Below are 23,038 nucleotides of genomic sequence, written 5' to 3'. Positions count from 1 at the left end.
AAGATAAAGACGAGTCTAGTTTGAAATAAGGAAAATTGAAATGATTTCTTTTTTGACAACTAGGGCTAACTTTATACCCATTAGAAGTTGTGTGCACTAAAAGTTATGTGTCACCATTTTTCTTTAATTGTGTTGAAATCATTGTTTTTGTAATGTATATCATTTCCATGAAAGTTAATCTTAAAAATAAATGAATTCAAATAATAACGAGAAACAAATGTTAATCAGTTACGTGAACTATAAGAGCGGTTGGTGTTATTTAAATAATTTAATATAATCAAATATCATTTCACTCAATTTTTTATTAATCACATCACTGATCAATTATTAATATAAATACTAAAATATTTTTTATTTTATTATTATATATTAATACTTTTAAAAAAAAATTAACGACAAAATCTCACCAATTATCATTTTTTAAATAAATCATGTTATATCAAAATCCGAATCCGAACAAACCCTAAATATCGTAAGAAATGTTTGTTTGTGACTTAATGCATGAGAAGCAATAATAAAAAGTAAACAACAACAAACTCAAACAATTTTACAAAATAAATGCACGATGAATGAGAACACCTAAAATTGACAAATTATAACTCGGGACGTTCATCTCATCATGCCTGTCGGCACAGAAGGTACAGTTGTCACACCCCGCGTCTGCCTATCGACATTGGCTTCCCAACCTGTAAATTATTATACTAAAATTTCAACATGAAGGTCTCCTACTAATGTAATACACTTTCATAATAAAACAATAAAATGTTTTTGTCTAATTCTCATGTCTAAACTGATTTTTTAATTGGAAACACAAATTCAATTAGCTACTTCTACAATTTACTTAGAGTTTGTCTAATTTTAGAGGTGAATTTAATCACAAATATAAATGACCCGGAAAGACTTTGACCTTGTTTTTTCTTCTTCTTTTGAACCAATCTTATAAGCTACTAAACTAAACTGCATAAATAAACTCATATACTTACAAACATACATACCAATTCCCATATCGAAACCTCGATTCTTCAGCTCTCTATATTCTTGACAAAGGGCACAAGTCTCGCAACAAAAGTGGACAAGGCAATCCACACAAGGAGCTTCATGCAAGTCGTATTGTCCCCTCAACCTAGATCGATAGCTACACGAATAAAGGCAAGCCAATCCAGTCGCCAACAGCATACAGTAAAATGTTCCACTAACTCCACATTCTATAACAACAACAAATTAATTCACTCAAAAGTTTATAACCGAACAAATTACAAATAGTATTATGTATCATAAAAGAATCCGATTAATCCTTACGTGGAGAGCCTTTGTTAACAATCTCGGCTATCTGTCCAAATGTGATACAAGGGCAAAATCCAGTGATACAACCTACATAAAGACACCCAAACACTACTAAAAAAAACATTTAAACAAATATCAATAGCGACAGTCTTATAGTAACTGTCGCTAATCATCATTGATTTCAACAATACTTGAACTTGTTTAATATTGTGTGTTTTTGAATTTGATTCAAAATCCAATATATGTTTTCTCTAGTCACTCATTTTATCTTCTAAAATATCAAAATATCCTTTAAAATTATCAACAAACTTAAAAAACATTTTTTTTAAAATTAAGTTGAATAAAGATTACTCAAAACTCGTATAAAACCGAAAAAACCCGAGATCAACAAACTTACAGTTTGCTGGATCATCGCAGCAATGGCAAAGACCGGTAGACCAGTGTCGGGAAACGCTGACAGAACGGACAGTTGGAGAAATATACGCCGGATAAGGATGGCCAACGTTAGCTCCTTCCGATGCATATTTGGTCTGCTGATCTAATTGTATTGAGGGATACATACTTAATAATGTTAATAATTCTAATATTAGTTCAAAAATTGTAGCTAGAATGAACGTTTATGTATAAGTTTTGAAGCACATTAAGTAATTAAGAGATAAGATCAACTTATAGGGTTTATTTTTTTACATTATTGTCAACTTGTTTACAATTAATATATCTCTAAATGACAAAACTATGTGATTATAAAATACCCACCTAACCTAATCATGCATGGATTTCCCATTTGTTGACTTGATTCCATTTTAATCCGGTTTTCAATTTCATTTTATATGTGAATATTAAAATTTGAGAAATGAAATCGGATTTGGGTTGTTTAAATAACCCTAAATGAGTTATTTAAATAATTTTGTTTGGTATCGGGTTATGAAAAGTTTGATTATACGTGAAAATATTTAATTATTATTATACAATGAAAAAATATTTGTTTAAATAAATAAATATTTTATTATTATTACTTTAGTTAATAGATTGATTGTAGGATAAAATGTGTAGGAGATATTAATTTTATGACATATTTAGTTGGATAAACAATTTGTATTTTATGTAAATCTATAACGGATCTAGAAATTATAGTTGGATGAGTTTGAAAAAAAATGAGGGTGTGACTTAAAGGATAAAAGATAAATGATGTATAAAACGACTTAAGGGATAAATTATGTATAAAAAATGGGACAACGGATCAAGTATGTAACCCGAAAACACACATAACCGTTTAACTAGGCGCAGAACTTGTTGTCTGACGGATTCGAACCTAGGAACTTAAAGTTAGTGTTAAGTCGCTAACACAACAAGAGTTTTTCCCCACATGACAAATAATATGATTTTCATGTTAAGTTAATTTTATTTGAAAAAATAAAATGTAAGAATAATAATAATAATAATAATACATTTAAGTAACTTTTATTTTTGGATGCAGTAACCAAATAAACATAAACTTGTCATATTGTTTGTGAAAAATTATAAAATTATAAAATCAAAATTTTACTGAATATATATATTACCTCCATATAAATTTGAATAAATGATAGATGTCATAATTAGTATAATTAATTAATAATGATATGTCATTTTTACCATCTATAGTTGGTGTTGAATATTTGATCGGTCTGACAAAGAAACATTAATATAAAAATAGCCAAATTGTATATTATTATAAGTTTCATAACAATAAATTATTTATTATTGAATCTTGGATTTAACCTATTGGTGGTATTAGGTCAGTTCTAAAGAATTAATTAGGAAAGTAATGGCCACGCTAACTTGACTTAAACTCTTATCTTCTCACTTTATAATATCATCAATTCATAATCTCTAAGTGCTAATTATAGGTCAATTAGATTAATTATTAATTAGTATTTTCTTGGTCAAGTATTTATTATTAATTAATAGCATTGCTGTATTTTTATTTTATTTTCAAAATTTTGACTCATATCATACGATTCATATTATATAATCGTGTGAAGTTGTTAAGGTTTATTGATTTTAAAATTTATTATTATTTGTAATAATTAATTTGAATAAAGTTAAATTCTTAATGATACGAGTGAGTGTGTATATCGTCTGCATTATTCATATTATTATTATTATTATTACTACGTTTTTTTTTAAATTCGTTCAGGAAAATCAATTGAGTCGGTCGGGAAGTTAAAAGTTAATCGTTCTTCTAGAGGGGTTTACGAGCAACTCAATAACTTGGATAACGTGGTTGTATTAAATTTTTTTTCTCATGTCAATAATTTGTCGTTTTACTTAACCGATTCTTATCATTTTTAATATATATGAAATCAGGTGTATAAAAGTAGTACATTCTTAATGTTAACCCGTAACTCTCATTCATTAATAAAAAAAAGGAAAAAAAAGAAAGGTTCAAACTACCACCCAAAATAAAATATTAGGTCAATTTTTTTTCCTTAAGGTTACATTTTACAATTGAAATATTATATAGTTTTTGTAAGTCTGACTTGTAGAGCTTGAATACTCTATGGAGTTTTATTTTTAATATTCAAACTTGGCCATGAGATATTGATTAAGACTTTATATTTTTTTATACATGAGGTAGATTTTTTAATTTGTTTTTACAAACTTTTAAATTGGTTTCCAACCAACAAACATTATATTGTTTTCAAAAACATTTAATTTAAATCCAATATCAGTTTTTGGGCTTTTGACCCGAGGGTACTTTTTCTGGACCTAAAGTCCAAAATCTGATATTTCTAACAGGCCAGGCCCAGATGGTTGGTTATGATCCAGGGAATGAGTGATACCTAATGCTAGAGAACTGCTCGGGAGTCGTCTGCGAGCCGTAATCAAAGTTCGACTTGAGTTTAATTTTGATTAAGTTCGAATTGAGCTCGAGCCGGCTCGTATAATATTCGAGTTCGAGCTCATATAATACTTGATCGAGTCGAGTTCGAGCTCATATAATATTTGATCGATTATTTATCGATTTTTTTCGAGGATAATAAATAATACTTTTATTTATTTAATTAATATTAAAATTTAAAATAAATATTTTTTTTTAAATATTTGAAATTTTAATTTTTAGTTAAGTTTTTCGAGTTGAAAAAATTCGTTCGAAATTGAGTTCGAATCGAACTAATAAATATTTAATCGAGCTCGACTCCCAAGTTTGCTTGAGCTCGCGGACTTGACTCGTTTAAAGTCCTAATGATACCTAATATGGGCTTTACTTATTCAAAATTTTAAGCTCGTTTAAGAGGCGTCGGGTTTCCCGCGAATTTTAGAAAATGAGATGGTTTCTCTCATGCCGTTGTTCATCGAGCAATCCAAATAATCCATTTTCTGATCTAGAATCCATCAATGGAGATCAAATCTGTCATCCTATCACTTGAGAGAGGCTGATACAGCGATGGAGGTGGTGATCTGACGATACGAATTGTGAAAGAAAGAGAGAAATGAAGTTAACATTTCATTGATCTGTTGCCAAATTAAGGTATATATATTTCTTTCAACTAGATACAATCATCTTACCGAATGAATATAGTTTTCTTCAGTCGCAGACTCACAGTTCACTAATTTGAAAATATTTCAATGTAGAATATATACGCGTTTGTAGAATCTGATTTCAATGTTCAATAAGTTAACTCATTGATTTATCTGTAATTGTTATGCACTTATTCACACTATCCATCAACGAATCATGTGGAAGCAAAAGCATTGACTGTAATTGTCATTTTTGTGTGCAGGACTGATCAAGAAACAGTTCCTTTCACGAGACAGGTTAGTTCCTCCTGATTTGTATTATAACTTTTCGATACTATCTGAACAGATCTTTTTATGTTTCTAGATCTATGCATATCTTCAAGATCTACATCTTAATATTGTAGTTAGGGAATCAGATTGACTATCTAAACATGATTAGGATTATGAACATCACTGATCTATTCATATATAAATAAATAAATGGAAAAGTAGTGCAACCTTTTGTTAATACAACACAACATAATAGTACAAACTATTTCTTTAAGTTGAGAGAATTCTGCTCATTTAATTGAAGACCAATACAAAGGTAGGGGACAGAAACATGCAGCCCCTGCTTATTAAAATATTTGAATCTCTTTCCATCACGATTATGTTCTTTGGAATCATCCAGCTGTTCACAACCCATTTGTCTTTTGTATCTGAAATTCTGGATATATAATGGATATTCATAGTTAGTACCATGTGAAATTAGTCAGCTGTATAGTCCAAGAAATGTTAGGAATCCTATATTATTAGTCAATTGCAAGACTTAGCTTCTGATATAGCCAATCTTTAGTTTTATTAGTAAATTTTCTCTAGGGCACATGTGTGGCCCTTGATTGGGTGTCTTTGTATCATTGTATGATACATTGTTTGACACATGAGCATAGATCCAGCTCTCTATTAGGGTTAGAACGTGCAATGTGGGCTACATATGGTCCAATGTAATGACTCTGTCTCTCCCTCACACACATATACACATTCTCACACTCTCACTCACTCTCTGTACATATACATAACTCTCTAGCTGCCTCTGCTTTAATGAAAATAATATGTGGAGTTATAGCTGAATTTGTAGATTCTTATCTTGTCTTGGTGAAATTTGTAAAGGATGATAAAGATATAATTTTTTGAATTAGATCATAATCTAAATTTGTAAGAAGGTTCAAGAGAGGAAAAGCTCCTAAAGTATATATTATTGAGTCTTCTATTTCTTAAAGTTATGAATGTTTTTCCAATTGATGACTACATCAATTAACTTTCTCTATGCTAACGGAGATGCAGAAGAGAAATGACAGTACTTCAATTTGGGTACTATTATCGTTACAAAATAACTAACATATTAATTTGATTTGATTATTTTTAATTTAATTCATTCATAAAATTAAAAATATCACTTAAAGTAAGTTACTTTGTATTCATCACAAATACATGCATAAGATATAAATTTGATTTTAATTGATTATTCTTTAGTAAGAACACAAACTTTAGTGTAACAAGAGAAGATATATATGTAATTGTATATAGGATATAAATTTAGAAAGTTTTTCAGACATTAGCTTTTTAGGAACACTTTTTGTAAGATATACTAAATCAACTAGGCTTTCTTGATTTTGTAAGATTTAGTAAATCAACTAGGCTTCCTTGATCCAATAACCAAAAGTCAAAACTATATCTATATCTTGGAGTACATATGCACTAGCACCATATCCATATAGGAAAACAATATAAGGATACAATAAAAAAACAAATGTAACAAGTTATTGACATGATTTTTCATAAGTTAAACACACATAAGAAACAAAATACATCTCAAAAAGATGATTAAAAGTTTCAAATCTAACTGAAAGTTGGTCTTTTTGACATCAAATAAATTTCTTCCATTGATAGTAAGTAATCCATAATATTCTTTCTGCCGATTAGATACTCCAATCTGTAAGTAATCTTTTGTGGCATTTAATTATTTATTGGAGAAAGATAAGCATTATGACTGAGCATGTGCACATGTAAATGGATGAGGTGATAACAAGCAAGCATATGTGCATCTTTAAATTTTAATCCCGGTTCTTGGGGGGAGACAGTTGTTAGTCAAAATGCATACATTTGACTAACAATTATTGAAGGTGGTGTCACATGCTTGATATTATTAGTTTAACTATATGAGTCTAATTCATTAATTCCTTCTATATATAAATCTAACATACCCTTTTGCCTTTTCTCATCTCACATAATCATCCTTTCCTTTCTTCATTCATTCATTCCTTACTTCCTTTTTGAGAGTATATAGAAAATGTCTTGCTTAAACATGTTAAGCAATGAACAACAACAAGTCCTTTATGGAGGACCTACAATGGGTCCAAGAATCTCATTCTCAAGTGATTTTACTCACGATTCAAAACACGAAAACAGTTACAGGGAACCTCCTGTTTCATCAGATTTCGAGTTTTCCATATCGGGAAACTCGATGATCTCAGCTGATGAAGTCTTCTTTAAAGGAAAGTTATTGCCTTTAAAGGAGAGCTGTGGTAAGATTACAACTCTTAAGGATGAACTCTTACTCGAGGATGAGGATGAAGAAGGAGATGTTTTTTCGATAATTCCTAAGAGTTATGGAAGGTGGAAAGAAAGATTGGGTCTTAGGAGAGGTCAGAATCATATTAATAATATTGGATCTAACAAAGGTGGTGAGGAAATTCTTAATCTTTCTCCTTTTTCTCTTCAAGACAAAAAGGGAGTAGTCAGATCGTGAGATCTGAATTCGGGTCGAATTTGATTGAAACGGGTCGGGTTTATACCCTTGTACATGATGGGTCTTTCTATTTTGGGTTGGATGGGGGTTTTAATATTGAGCCTATTTGAAAACTTTGTGTTTTTTATTTATTTCCTATATAAGTAAGATTGAGGGGAGTATAAATATGTTTTCAAATAGGCTCAATGTGTTTGCTTATAATTTGTAATGTTTTTGTTTTTGGTCCATAAGTAGTATTGATTCATGTTGTTTGAAGTCGGTAACCATGTTTTTTTAGTTGTTTCACATAATTTCTGAATTTGTTGGCAATTAATTAGCTGGGTTGTTTTTCATGTTAGTTTTACTGTTTATTTTTTTTATTTTATAAAGTTATTACTCACTCCACTTCATTTAGGATTTATTTAAATAAATCAGATAATAGATAATAATTGAACGATCTAGTTTTACTAGATTTTTTTGAGAATTAAAGGAGAACTAGAATAATACTCAATGGACCCCGCTTTAATTCAAAATATTTCCATATAAAATCGATATAAAATCGAACCCATGACATTTATCTAGTTTTGAGATAGAAGACAAATTGAGTGTATATTATTTATTTTTTTGAAAATATAAAATAAGTAGAAACTCTTTAAATTAATAATGATTATTAATTTAAAGAGTTTTTAACCGATTCAACATATAATTAATATATCCGTATAAAATAAGTAATTATACCTACCTTAGAAGGTTTACGGTAAAATATTGAAAGGTTATGATGTGAGACAATCTGATATAGGAAAGATAAATGTCTTTGATGCTATCAATTTGACAATCCAGCTTGGACGATAGATATTCGAAAAAAATAATAGCGAATTGTTTCGGACACTATAAAATTCGTTCAGCTAGTGACGTTGCAAAAAAAAAATTGATGAATCCACTTTTGATGAAGAAACTCAAGACCTCGAGACTATGATCAATCGATGTAGTTATCGTAATAAGATGGATATCGACAATCTAATGAACTACCCAGGTGGAAATGAAGCATGTTCGGAGGCAGGGCCGGTCCTGAGAATTTGAGGCCCGATGCAAATTTAAATTTTGGGACCACTAAAATAGTAAAAAAAATATATAAAATGAGATATAAATGGTTAATATGTTACGATACGGAAATAAAAGATTAAAAATGAGATAAAAAAGTTATATATATTGTATAATATATATTTAATATTAAAGGAGAAAAAAAATTGTACAAAAATGTGTAATTCATTAAACTTATTTTGTGTTTTCTTTTAATGAAAAAATTGACATTTAAAAAAAAAAAAAATTTGACACTTCAAAATAGGGGTGTAAACAAAACCGAAAAAGTCGAAAAACTGGACCGTAAAAAAACTGACCGAAATAATTATAAACTGATTGAACCGAGTTTTGATCGGTTTATAATTTTTAAGTATATGTCTTTCTAGCCTAATGATAAAGATAAAGATAAGTATTTGTTAAGTATATGTCGTTTATATTTGAGTTATGGAGGAGGCTTACAAAAGTTATGGAGTTAGCTTTCTTACCTTCGGATTGTATTGATATCAAGGAGGTGGCCATTTTCAAATCCAAAGGTACTCTATTTCATTCAAGTATATTTAAGTGTGATTTTGCTTCTTTAGTTTACCATGTTTGGATGGAAAGAAATGCAAAATCTTTATGGAAGTAAGATGTGGAGTTGAGAACGTTTGGAAAAACATAAAGTTTGATTGCAATTCCCTTTTTCGTACTTGGAGGCGAATTCTCAAAAGTGAGCATTGGTGTTTATGTCAAAATTGGGGTATTGATTATGAAGAAGTTATTTAATCTAACAACTTTAAGGCGAGATTATAAACTTATTACTATTGTTTGAAAAGTTATAATTCATTTATTTGTATGCTTTGTTTATAGTTATTTATTTGGTTGTTATTTTCGGTTTTAAAAAAAAATTAGAGCAAAAGTTTATTTTGCTCTAATTCATGAACTCATGTAAGTATGTTTCCCTTAATATACAAAATGACTTTTTAATTAAATGACTATGTCGTTTTTTTAAAGAAAAAAATGTTAGCTTATTTTTTGTTAAGGGATTCAATTCTGGCATACAAATTTTTATTATTTTATATATTTAATATTTTTTTTCTTAAACTCATTTTGATTTAATTAATATTTTAATATATTTTCTTTTAAGTTAAATAATTGATTAATCTATTAAACTTTTATTTACAAGAATTTTTTAATCAATTTTTTATTCTTTTAGTTTATTATATTATAAATTTATTGTTGTATTTATTTTCTACTTTAATATACAACTACCTCTTTCGGAAAAAGGGCCTTACACGAAATCAAACTGTCTCCATCCATATATTTATATATTTATATATTTGTTATTTTTCAACGAATAAACTGAAAATCGACCGAATCGATTTTATAATCGACCAAACCGAACTGACATTTAACTACCGACGGATGAAGATTTTACAAAACCGACATCAACGGTTGGAATGAATTCTTCGGTGAAAAACAGACTGAATCGAACCGCTTATCCTACCTCAAAATATTGTTTTTTTACATATAAACAATTGTATTGGTCCAAAGTAATATAGGGATCTCCAATAATTCTTTTTTCTTTAGAAAAGAAGATAGGGTTTTGACCCATCTTAACGAATATACACAAATAATTCTACTTTTTTATTTTTTAGCTAATTTAGAATAAAAATAATATAGGGTTGTGACTTATCTTAATGAGCATTTCATGCCAACAAGGCTGATTCATAATTGATAACTTAGCGTGGCATCTTTTTTGACGTGTAACAATTTGTGTTTTCACAAGATTTATGGGTTTTCTTATTTTATTCTTACTTTTTATTGTCTTATAATAACCATTTCTTATTTTATTCTTATTCTAATATATACTTTTTGTTTTCTTATAAAGAAAAGTGGGCCTTCCCTTAGCCTTCTATTATTGCCTCTTGCATTGTAATATATTTGATTCCTTTTTATTATGAGTCTATAAAAGGATTGGATAACATCTTTTTGTGTTTTACTTTTAAAAGTTTTCTTAACCTATAATATGGAGGTTAATGGATAAAAACATTATAAACTTCTGGATCAAATGATTGATTGGAACTCTGGAACAAACATTGCGAATAATTGAAAATCAATTCTCAACGTTAATGTTAAAGGCATTAACTTCAATCCAAAAAGGACTTGTACAAGAATACTTCTTATTGATATTTAAATTTCTTTTCTATTATGTCCTTGATTGTGTTTTTAATACTTGGATTATTTGTTACAAGCATTGCTTAAATAATAACAAAACTCCAACATAAAAAAAAAAACATTTTAAATGGCAAATGAATTGGTGAAGCATTAAGTTATATACACAAGAAGATCATCAAATGGAACACTAGAAGAGAATAATAACATCAAGCACCTTTTACTCTCTCTCTCTATACACTAGTTGAACTAGTAATAAAAAATAATGCCAATCAAAGAAATTGATATATGTACTTGAAGGATCTGCTCTCCATTCATTCTGAGTGAAAAAACAAATATGAAAATATCACTTCCTATTCACAATTTGAACAGCAGCTGTCTTTTTTCTTCAGACAAAGAATCTTTTCAATATCTTCAACATATGTACATCTGCAACCACCCACTTAAATCAAAATAAGTTCACTCACAAGAGTAATAATAATCATTATAAAATTATAAGAAACTTGTCTCACCAGTTTTGAAATCTTGACCTGCTCTCTTGGCACGATTGCCGAAAGTGGAAGGCATTCTTCGAGTTTGCAGGACGCAATAACACAAACAAAATAGAGGTATTCTCTGTTGTGGCTAAAGTGCACATTTGGATGCCTTTCCTCTTTTCATTTATCACATGACATAAATAATACAGCAATCTCCTATTGCTCCATATCCCCTGCAGGATATTATACGATTAGAGGAAGCTAGTTTTTGCAAAGGGGAGGAGTTGGTCAGGCGCAATATACCTGTTATGTGCTCCCAAGGCTGAGTACAGCCCATATATTTTTCTAATGATTCCTTCTTGTGCTCAGGATCAAGACTACATGAATAAAAATAGATGACTTGAGAGCAATATACAAATGGGAATGTGTCTCTTTTTTTATTGTGGGAGAAGCAGATTTTCACCTGTTCCTCATGCCAAGGAGAGCACAATGTACAGCTCTTGCAGTTGCCGAAGCTGGAGCTATGGCAGCTGCTGGAGCAGCCTGAACGGCAGTTACAAGAGCAGAACCTACTCCAGCACCGCGTTGGTATTGCTTCACAGGATTTTGCACCAAAGCAGAAGCCGATTTTCCCAGCCCATCGCTTATACTCTCGTAAGCCTGTCCCACATCAAGAAAGTTTAGCGATAATCTAAAACTTCACAGCAATTTTCCCAGGAGGATTCCAAGGATTAAGAATAATTGTTAATAACGCAATAAGGAAAACAAAGAACAATGTGGAAAAAAAATATGAGAGAGGAGCAAGTGATTGATGTATGAAGTTCTCACCTGTTGAATTCCTTGTCTGGCATCCTTAGGCTGGTTGGACCTCGGGTCGGTTTTTGTTCTGCTTTGGACAGACCACGGTGCTGACGGTGGAATACTTGAAAGAATGTATTCAGCTTGGAGAAGGATATCATGAGCACTTGCTGCCAAATGTACTCCAAGCCCAACAGCTTCAAGTGAAACACTTCTCAAGAAAGCAATTGTACCTGGAACAGAAGATTTCAAGGGTATTTTAGGCAAATTCATCTGTTTCTATTTTTACCAGAAGGGTTTCAGCAGAAAACAGATTTGATGGTTACCTCTTTGAACTCCTTTGAGCACTCTGTGATCTTTCCTGTAATTCTTCAAAGGCAAAGAAACCAACTTTGCAGTACCACTGCCAACGGCAACCAATGACCTAATGGGAGGAAGGCCTCGAAGAACTTTATGTATCTGCAGGATAATATTGTTTTTTTAATATAAGCATAGGATTCTTTTTCAACTGACAACAAAAGCTGGAACCTTCAAGTGCTATAAAAATGAAACCTGATTTTGGGAAATATCTTCTAACCATTCCCCTATAACGGTTTCACATACACTGCTCCATCCATATATGCCCACAGATTGCACATGCTTTAGCTGTAATTCAACTCCCTGAAATAAGAAGAGTACAGTGTATTTAACGCATATGCAACCATTAGCCTTCCAAGTATTAAGAGCTTGTTTGATGTGGGGTTATTTGAATATACTTGTCGATGAAAAAGTGGATTATTTAGGTTAATTGATTAAAATACGGAACATTTGAGTATGTGTTAATCTCCCTACGAGCCTCAGTCATCTGGTGTAGAAAGAAGACTTTTCCGAAGCACTTATAGACACCATTTCCATACTTATACCGACAAAATATCCTCAGTATCTTTCGCCACATAGATGACACTTATGGCAACATAATCACATTAGATATCTTATTGTTTGTGATAAAGCTCAACAGAGAAATTGAGATATTCAACTCGTATATACTAAAAATGAGTTACAAATCCTAACTCTTCTATGCCTTAAAGAATCACAAATGAGGTGGATAAGCATAAAGTTAAGTACTTTACCTTCCAAGGAACGAGGTTGACAAGTTCCACGTATTTACCTCCTCTTAGAGCTGCTAGGTCTAGACGATGGGGTATATAGTCAACTCGAATAAGAATAGGCCACACATCGAACTTCTGAAACAAAATTCCAACTACATGAACATGGCATGAACTAAAAAATTGCTAACACAAAGCAATAAAAAACACAGTGAATCAGCTGGATGTAATGTGCCTTCTAGTTAAAGTCAATAACAATGTAATCAGGATTCAGGATGTACGAACACAAAGAAAGCCAATCTGATAGTATTCTAGTGTACGCTCAGCATCACAAAGATAAGAAGGTTGGAATATTCTCAATATGTTGATGCAACTTATGTAAAAAAAGTGATAAACTGATAATATATATTACTAGCCTGAACAAAGGGAAGCAATGCCTCCTTGGTGAAGGAATCAGTCTCTAAGTTACTTGTAGACTTTCTTGACATTTTAAATTCATCAGACCCCATAGTAGCAGAGGATGACTGCTCAGAAGAGCTTCTTCCTCCAAAGAAGTTTATAAGAAAATCAAGCTGGCTCTGGTGAAGATGCAAACGCATAGGAAGCAACATCACACGTGTCCTGTGTTTTGAAAGAAAAGAAAAAATATGAGTAAAGAAGTTGTGACAAGAGAAGAGAGGAAACCAAGTGTAGCAAGGAACGGTTATAGTAGGTCCCTAACAAGTGCATGGATGATGAACCAAAATGATTGTGGTAAAATGTAAATTAAGACCGATGAAAGCACTTTTACATTCATTACAGTTGGTAAAAGAAGTTATTTGCAGCAAAAAAATCCCCATGAAGCAGCAGCAAATAGTTTAAAAGACTCTAGTAGCTTGATCAAACCTAGTGAACATGTGGAGCATAAACATTATTGACTCTGATTGACAATTCCCAAGAAAAGAAGCATAAACAATGTTCACCTGTATTCTTCAAGAGGGGTCAAAGGATCTGGTCTGATAGCTTCCAACTCGAGCTTGAATGCCTTTGAAGAGGATTCTCTTGGACGACCCTTCTTCTGATAATATCCTAGGACCTATTGCACAAAAATAAAAGATGCAAATGATTAAGCCAATAAGGAACATCAGGCTAAAATTATTTTATTTTTTAAATAGGTCATTTCATAAAGGGTCGTTTAAGCAAACAACAAGTAAGCAAAAATTCAAAAGCAACAGAATCCGAGACATCAAAAACATAACAACCCATAGAAAAGAGCAAAAACAAGCATCAGGGTAAAATCATATATGATCAATCTCATAATTTCTACTTACCAGTTTCCAGGGAGCGTCTTTGCTTTTGTCAGTAAGATGACAGTCTTTTGCAGATAACAGAAGCCTTGAAATGTGTATACCACCCTCAGGGTAAACATCATACTGCAAATCTACTCCATATAATGCAAGTTCCAGGCAGACAGTCTTATCTCTTCCAGAAATTCTGGGAGGATTTTGGGCATCTTCCCGAAACACATGCCAATCAGATCCACCATACATTCTCCAGCAAATATTAATACTTTTAAAACTTACACGTCCTTTGATACTTCCAGAACCCAATTTCTTGCAGTTACTATGACTAGGATACCCAGCTCCAAGTTGTTGGGGATTAGCTTCCTTGTTGGCACGAGAAACATGGTTTTCTACAAGCATTAAGGAGGAATCCTCATACCATCCATTGCTTATTTCTTCAACATCTCTCTTTATAATACCACAGGATCTGGGGTTCAACGTTTGATGGGGAGATAAGTTATCATTGGATACTTTTGGTGAAGAGTGTAACTCAGTTAAGAAATAGCCTTCTATTAAACCTGGAAAGCTTGTTTGTATAACTGATGCCTGGCCTGTCTCCAAATTGATGATAGGCACTGAACCAGAAACTGATACATCACAGGAGCGACTCTCAGAGCTTTTCGTCTCCAAATTAGACTCGATGCTAGCTTGGCCATTGAAGTCAAATGCACCATCACGTATTTCGTCCATCCAATTAGTAACATTTCCTTCATTTTTCCCGTCTGAACATGAACTGCGTTCTTGGGTAGATGATGATACAGAAGATACAGTATTCAAGTTAGCTGCTTGTGCCTGTTGGACATTGTTCCACCTAGTTTGCAAGTGGACCATCAATTCCTCCATATCAGGAGCGTATATTTGTTGGAGTTGAGCAGCCAGACGAATGAGCCCAAAAGTAGTATCATGACAAGTACCCACATAAATGTGAGACTCTGGGCATTCTACTTCCCAGACAAGGCAATCACTGGGATTTGTCCTTATACTCGCTTCAAGCAATGCTTCTTGAGCGACTTTAACATAACCTAGCTTCCGGAGATTTTCTACACTATATGAGCCACCAAAGTTGTTGTGCTTAGAAATGGGACAGATAAGTAATCCTAGATCTTGCAGTCTAATTTTGTATACACTGTTAGAACATGCTGCGAGGGATTTATTGGAAAGTTTCAAGGAAGAAGCTGCCAGAATACCAGCAAAATATTGCACAGTTTCTTCATCCACTTCCACAAAGCTAGAGTCACAATCATGAGCATTGTTCACTATGAAGTTCTTCAAATAAGGTTCGTAACTCAGACCAACATCCACCAAGTTAAGATCAAAAGTCGATCCACAAGATTTGTTTTGGGCATATTTCTCTTCTGACAAAGTAGTATCACCCGACTGTTCATTTTCAGGAGAAGGCAAATGAAAAAATGATGCAATTGCATCAAACCAATCCAAGCGACCACCTATGGCCACGATGGTGCAGCACCACACATTTATGCATGTATACGTATGAAGACCTTCAGGATCCCAAAAGAAAACAATGTCTGTACCAGCAGGCTTTAAAGTGAGTATATTAGACCCTTCTCCATCACCACGCCCTGTTGTCGATTTGGTACATGAGATCAGGGAAAATTCTTGGTCAGAGACTCCAGTTATGGAACCCCATAAATTACCTTCACCATGTGCAATCGAAAGAAATTTGGCATCACAAATTCCTCCAACATTTGAAACTGAAAGCAAATCAAATTTTTTGATTTGCAGTTTTAAACTATGCCAGGATCCAGGAAGTTCACTTTCAATTGGACCTTTCACATTCTCTATATTGCTCAAGCAGATAGAAACTTCGGCAGAATCACACTCCACAAAGACAGATGATTGATCAACACCAGCTTCTTCTCCATTGCCAACCTGATCATGCGGTATGCATGCAATCCATTTACTCAATTGATGTAAAAGATTGTGCATGTCATTGTACTCAAAAGCATTCAGTTTTACTGTAATGGAAGGAAACTTAGCATGAATGAACATTGAAGAACTTGAAATTATTTCTTCTCGTGCATGACTATTGTTATTTTCCATATTTTTAACACTGGCAACAGATGTAAACTCAAAACCTTTTCCCACAAACCTATTTCTACTCCTCCTTGAGTCTTCTGAAGTGGCCAGAAGCTTGGCCCTTTTTGTTACCCAAGATCCAGTAACAACACCCTCCTGCCAGAGAATGGAAACAACAGAAAGCCGGCCATTTTCACTAGTGACAGATATGATCTTTTGTGGAAGAAATTTCTGCTTCAAATTGTCATGGGCAGAGGAAATTAGATAAATTTCAAGGTTGCCCATGTTCAAATGCAAGGACTGTGAGGTTTTTAATGAATATTTCTTTTGAGGATTTGCTATCGGAAAGTCCTCTGTAAGCAAACTCAATGGTGGGGTAAGGTCAAGGACAACAAATCTATTCCAGGAAATGTAGCTACTAAAATCTCCATCATTCTGAACAGGGAAACCTAATATCAGCCTTGCTTTAGGTAGGAAAATATGACCTCTTAATCTTTCTTGTGTAGATTTTGTCAGTTGAGGACAAGAGTTCCTTTCTCTTTCTTGTTGACATGAAACACCATTAGACGTGGAACAATCTCTCATTCTTTTCTTTTTTACGTCTTCCCCAACTTCGCTAAAAAGGCTCAGAACCAAACTTATCAGATCGAAGTTCACCCATAAAACGAACTCTGGAAGCTTCAATGAAAAAGATGATGATCCCGTAGAACTTTCAGTATCGGGACTTGATTTCTTATTAAGCTTGAATTGAACAACACCCAAGGTTTTAAACAAGTTAACTTTTACAACATCCTCTCTGTAAATGCATACACAAGTTGATTTTGAGTTGCATTTGCTGGAAGATTCACCATCGAGTGATGTTCTTTGCTTGCCCATTTCAGCATCTTGATTAGATGTTGAAAACAGAGGGAGGGCATTCTGAACTGCAGCTTGAACTTGATGGATAGAAGATATCTGACTCTCAACATTTTCCGCATAACAGTTCAAGTCACCATTCATAGGATCTTTCGCATAACTAAAGCAGTCAGTGACATCCACTTGCTCCACTGTTGCTTTAACGTTAATTTGTTGTGGACATACCTAAAAGATGTTAACAGATTTATTTAAGAGAATTGTAAAGCATATAAAATAAATTGACAATAATCCCTTACCTGCAAGTCAATTTGTATATCTCGACTCTTTACAGCTATATAGTGAACTTTTGAGCCAATGTCCTTCAGATGATTGTTCACACCACATGATTGCTGCTGGTCATTATCAAGGAGGGAAAGAATTACAGATATCCCAGATATTGTGACTTTAAGATTGGTTTGCACATGTTGCTGATCTGTAAAGGGAAGTGAGTAAGAAAGAAAGCATTAAAGTTAACAATCATAGATAATAATGAAGAAAGAAACAAAAAGATTAAGATTAGAGCACTCTGTTAAAATATATAAGATATTATTGTCTACTAAATCTGATAATCATATTATACTGCCATTTAAGAGCTTGTTTGATCTTGGGTTATTTGGGTTTTTCCTAAAAAAAACCTTTTATGACATCAGACATCTTTTCAACCATCGATGCACTTAATTCATCAACTAAATTACCAAAATATCTTACTTTACACTTTATCAAATTTTAAAGGCATTTTAGTAATTTAACCCAAATAATGCAAAAATAAAACCCACTTTTTCATCGAACAATATTTTGATTTCATAACCTTCGAATAAACCCACATCAAACAAGCTGGAAAAAATTATACCTGTAGGAATGTATTGGGACCCCGAAGAGAGGTTAGATGCAGCATTGATTGCACTAAAAACTGAGCAAGTCCAATTCCACACTCCACTGTTTCCTAATGCTGATTGAGAACTTCTTAACTCATCAACACATTCGAAAAATTGTTCAAAACTGCAAAATGATAAAAAAAAATATATATTTATCTCAGTTGATCAAAGGCTTGAACTTGAAAAGGTAACAGTTTAGATTCATCAATACATTTATGAATATTAAAAAAGTTTCCAAAACAAACTAACCTGGCCTCAAAATCTGGTTCTTCAACAATTCCGTTATTCTTGCTTTCACTGAAACCTAATGGCACCCAGTCTGATATAACGTGCGAATCTGAAAGTAGTACATTTAATACATTCTCAACGCTGAAAGAAGAATCAGAGGGATAACTTTTGTTGCATGACTGCATCATCCTTCTATCTGTCTGACCAGAGAAAGTTGATGCAGAGAGTGCATTGAAATAAACCGACTCTGCACAATTGATCTGTGAGGAACCCTTGTTGTTCTCGCCAGAAATTTTAATAACTTCCCACACATCCAATAACCAAGCCAAGGACTTCGGTTGGAATCTTATCTCTAAAGGATCAACATATATATCAGCATTCACTCTGCGAGTATCAGGTGTACCGTTCTTCCATGGCATGCTCAGTTTTAGGGTTCCAGAAAATCCAACTCCTCTTTGTCCAGTAATAACAGGAGTCTTAGCACTACTAGGACATGAAGAAAACCTTTCACCAAAACTAGATCCAGGATTTAGAATAGCCTCCGAATGCAGAAATTCAAGAACAGCTCCTTCAAATTTTACGAAATTTGTCAATTGGCTTAAACCAAGGAAATTATCAGCTTCAGTATTAACATCTTCTGAAATAGATGTCCCGCACTCTATATCAGAAACTCGTAGAATCAACGTTCTGGAGACATCTGTATGTTTTTCAATTGTTTCCGTGGAATCATCAAAAGCAACAATCAACTTTTTAACTTTCACGTGGAAGCTAGTCAGCAACAATTTCACCATTTTAGCAATGGCTTTAACTCCTTCGTGCACGTCCATAGTAGAAGCATTGGACACTTTTTCATGATAATGTGTTCCGGAATTGTGACTTGTCGTGGGTTTAAAGCCTTCGTTCGCAATACATGTCTCGGGTTTTAAAAGTTCAGTTACATCTCTCCGATAAGGACCAATCACAACTTCCAGTTCATCTATCTCAATTTGACATCCTTTACCTTTCCAAGGCATTGTAACCAATAGAGAAGCAATAGAACCCTCTTTAATAGTAACAGCAGCTAAATCACCTAACTGGAATAACAGACAAATAACATATCAATATAAATCCTGAGCTAAAAACTCCTACTAGTTTGGGAAATTGTACCTTATCATTAAGAAAGTCGACATTGAGAGCAAGATCAGCTAGCTGAATGGTACCAGCGCCAAGTTGAACATCAAGCTGGTCAAGATCAATGTCACCGAGAATGAATTGTCCCAATTTCTTCTTGAGAAGAAACTTGCAGAGTCTCTTGACAGCCCAACGAGAGAACATCCCCTCCGCCGACTTGGCGATGTTCCAGGAAAACATCTTATCTCGTTTCCTGAACCCCAAAAACTAGGGTTCCTGTTGAGTATAAGAAATCCTCATAAAGAAGGGAGCTTTTGATCGCCCCCTTACAGAACAGTAGAAACAGAGTCAGATGATCGATCAAATTGGTGTAAAAAGAGAGAAAGCGGCAGTAATCGAGATAAGGAAAGGAGGGTTTTGGAAGATAGAGACGAAGGAAGACCTGTTCAAGGGTATTTGGAATTGTAAGTCTCTCCCGTTCGATGACGTGCCAGAGAGAGAGAGATGAAGAGAGAGATGATTTCTGTTTCTTCTTCTTCTTCGTTAATAACGCGCCATGCCTATTTTTCTTCTCCCTTATTAACACAAAACCAAATAATGGCGGCCGAATGAATATGGATCTTCTCAAATCCCTCTCCTAATCATTATTTAATATATATATTGCCTAGCAGCCATTAGGATTGCTTATCATATGGTTATAAGTATGCTATTTTTATTTTATTTTTCTAATTATATTATATATATAATATTTGTTAATATTAAAGTTAATAAATATATATATATATATTAAATAAATAAATAATTTAACTTGTTTGATTTTAAAGGATATATATATATAGTTGAGTATGTGTTAATGTATGAGCCTTAATAGTGGCCCCAAAAGTTGTAGTGGCTAAATATAAAAAAAAAATAAAAAATTATAGATATAGTCAAGGTATTTTAATTTAATGTACAATGTAGATTTTTAAATATATTTTAAGGTGCTTAAAAATAGATGATTAGGTTTACATTTTTAAATATATTTGAAGGTGCTTAAAAATAGATGATTAGGGTTGCAAATGAGTCAAATCGAACTTCTCCAGACTAAAGCTCGAACGAGTTTATAAATTTGAGCTAGAGCTCGAACGAGTTTATAAATTTGAGCTCGACTCGACTATTTACATACAAGCTCAACTCGTCTAGACTCGAAAAACTTGAATTAAAATTAAATTTTCAAATATTTGTAAAGAAAAAATATTTATTTTACATTTTAATATTAAAATAAATAAAATATATATGTCAGTTATTATCAGGCTCGAAAAGTCATCCAATGAATATTATATGAGCTCGAGCTTGACTTGAATATTAAACGAGTCGGCTCAAGCTCAACTTGAACTTGGTCAACGTCAAACTCAAGTTAAGTTTTGACCGAGCGGCGACTCACTAGCAGTTTGACTCATTTGCAGTCCTAGAGATGACAATTATAATACGCTTTGTGGTTTCTGATCTTAATTTCTCCGTTATGGGCGATTTTTTCTTAGGTTAACTAGTAATGGATTAGAGATGGGTGGGATGATATTTGTGTCCCCGCTCTGATCTCACCCAAATTCTGCTCCAAACTTATATAAGAACGAAATATATATTTATGAAACAAATGAGGAATTAAAGCATCTTAAGGCAAGTGGCTAGTAAGTAGCTTTAGGAACAGGATTCAAGGTTGTTCCATTGGGAGCTCTCATGAACCTTTCCATGTCGATCTCATAGTTTAGATCAACCAGCAACACTGTAAATATAATTAAATATATAAAATCACCAATATATTTATTTATTTATTTATTTATTATATTTTATAAGGGTTTTAAGTTTTTTTTTTATACATATGTGAATTTTTAATATATTATAATATATATCATATTAAAAAATCCGTATATATAATTTTATTATATAAGAAATTAGAGAATGCAGTAAACAAAATGGGACAATAAAATGGAACAACGGATTAAGTATGTAGCTCGCAAACACACTTAACCATTTAACCAGGCGCAGAATTTGTCGCTTGACGGGCTCGAACCCAGGAACTTAAGGTTAGTATTCACCTCTTATTGTCGTTAGGCTAGAAGAATGGATGAGAATGCAGTATAAAGCTGGTACCCAACGGGATTTTCTGAAACTGAATGAAGCGAGAATGGTAGTAAAAAAAATATCAAAATAAAACGGAATAAAAATGTTAAATGCATTCTCCGACTTGTTCCACAAACAACCCTAATGTATAAGTTGTATTATCTATAGTACAATTATTATTATATATATATATATAAAGAAATGAACACCAATTTTTAGTTTATAGTGTTAGAAGAAAAAAATGTGACAACAGATTAAATATGTACCCCGCAAACATACTTAATCATTTAACCAGGCGCATAACTTGTCGTCTGACGGGCTTAAACTCGGGACCTTAGGGTTAATATCCACATTTTGTTACCGTTAGGCTAGAAGTTAGGAGAAAACAAGTTGAGGCAATAAGTAGTTTAACATGATTATTGTCATTACTTAGATTTCATCTTATTAAAACTTGTCTTATTAAAGGTAGTTAATCGTCTATCTAAGGAGAGTAAAAAATTTGTTGTGTACTCATGTGACTTGAAAATAAATTTTGTTACAGTTGAAACCATTATCAACATTTGTGGTTCAAAAGTTGAAAACATTGCCAGCATTTGTGGTGTAACAAGATATGCATGTTACTTTGTTTTCTAATAGAAGCCAACATTTTTTATGTACTCATTTGACTTGAAAATGAGAATTGTGGATACATTAATAGAAGTTAAAGTTGAGAAGCAAGCTGAGGATATTATGGATGCATAAATAGAAGTTGAGACAACTATATAAGCACTCAAGTAAGCAATTGTAGATGCATTAATAGAAGTTGAGACATTTATATATGCACTCAAGTATGCAATATTGTGTAAGATTGTTCAAACTGTTGATGCTGTAAAAGATGGATATTGTGTAAGATTGTTTAAACTGTTGATGTTGTAAAAGATGGATAATGAAGCGAGGATGGTAGTAAAAAAAAATCTCAAGATAAAACGGAATAAAAATGTTAAATGCATTCTCCGACTTGTTCCACAAACAACCCTAATGTATAAGTTGTATTATCTATAGTACGACTATTATTATATATATATATATAAAAAGAAATGAACACCAATTTTTAGTTTATATTTTTAGAAAAATAAACTCTACAAAAGTTGAAAAGTCAATTTTTCTTGACTCCTTCGATGTTCTTTTAGCATCGAAGGGTGCCTCGTTTTTTTTTTCATCACTCAAATTTGAGTTGATGTTGTGTTTTATTCGGTCTGACATCTTGTTTAGTTTGATCGTTTTTTGTCTCGAATTTTTATAGTTTGAGTGATACTTTCAATTGTTGGGTGGGTCGGTTTCTGCT

General features: G+C 32.5%; 3 protein-coding genes across 3 annotated transcripts; 1 reads left to right on the top strand and 2 right to left on the bottom strand.

Moving 5' to 3' along the window:
- Nucleotides 1–609: 609 nt before the first annotated feature.
- On the bottom strand, nucleotides 610–1,844 carry LOC124941550 (cell number regulator 1-like). Its single transcript, XM_047481890.1, has 4 exons — nucleotides 1,682–1,844; nucleotides 1,300–1,371; nucleotides 996–1,205; nucleotides 610–686 (listed from the first exon to the last, which is right to left on the bottom strand). Exons 1-4 carry the CDS (start codon nucleotides 1,842–1,844, stop codon nucleotides 610–612), a joined length of 522 nt encoding a protein of 173 aa, XP_047337846.1.
- Nucleotides 1,845–7,092: 5,248 nt separating this feature from the next.
- On the top strand, nucleotides 7,093–7,576 carry LOC124941548. Its single transcript, XM_047481887.1, has one exon. The coding sequence runs from the start codon at nucleotides 7,118–7,120 to the stop codon at nucleotides 7,574–7,576; it is 459 nt and encodes a 152-aa protein (XP_047337843.1). The 5' UTR covers nucleotides 7,093–7,117.
- A 3,324-nt stretch (nucleotides 7,577–10,900) lies between these two features.
- Nucleotides 10,901–20,155, bottom strand: LOC124941494 (autophagy-related protein 2). Its single transcript, XM_047481833.1, has 15 exons — nucleotides 19,651–20,155; nucleotides 18,526–19,577; nucleotides 18,252–18,400; nucleotides 17,659–17,834; nucleotides 14,459–17,587; nucleotides 14,111–14,223; nucleotides 13,565–13,769; nucleotides 13,173–13,286; nucleotides 12,616–12,723; nucleotides 12,390–12,522; nucleotides 12,094–12,296; nucleotides 11,729–11,925; nucleotides 11,569–11,642; nucleotides 11,302–11,498; nucleotides 10,901–11,218 (listed from the first exon to the last, which is right to left on the bottom strand). Exons 1-14 carry the CDS (start codon nucleotides 19,852–19,854, stop codon nucleotides 11,482–11,484), a joined length of 5,874 nt encoding a protein of 1,957 aa, XP_047337789.1. The 5' UTR covers nucleotides 19,855–20,155; the 3' UTR covers nucleotides 10,901–11,218; nucleotides 11,302–11,481.
- Nucleotides 20,156–23,038: the final 2,883 nt, after the last annotated feature.

The sequence above is a fragment of the Impatiens glandulifera genome, chromosome 6 (assembly GCF_907164915.1).
Source record: "Impatiens glandulifera chromosome 6, dImpGla2.1, whole genome shotgun sequence".
NCBI classification, from domain to species: Eukaryota; Viridiplantae; Streptophyta; class Magnoliopsida; order Ericales; family Balsaminaceae; genus Impatiens; species Impatiens glandulifera.
The sequence above is the reverse complement of the archived record's forward strand: the minus strand, read 5'-3'. Positions and strand labels throughout refer to the sequence as shown.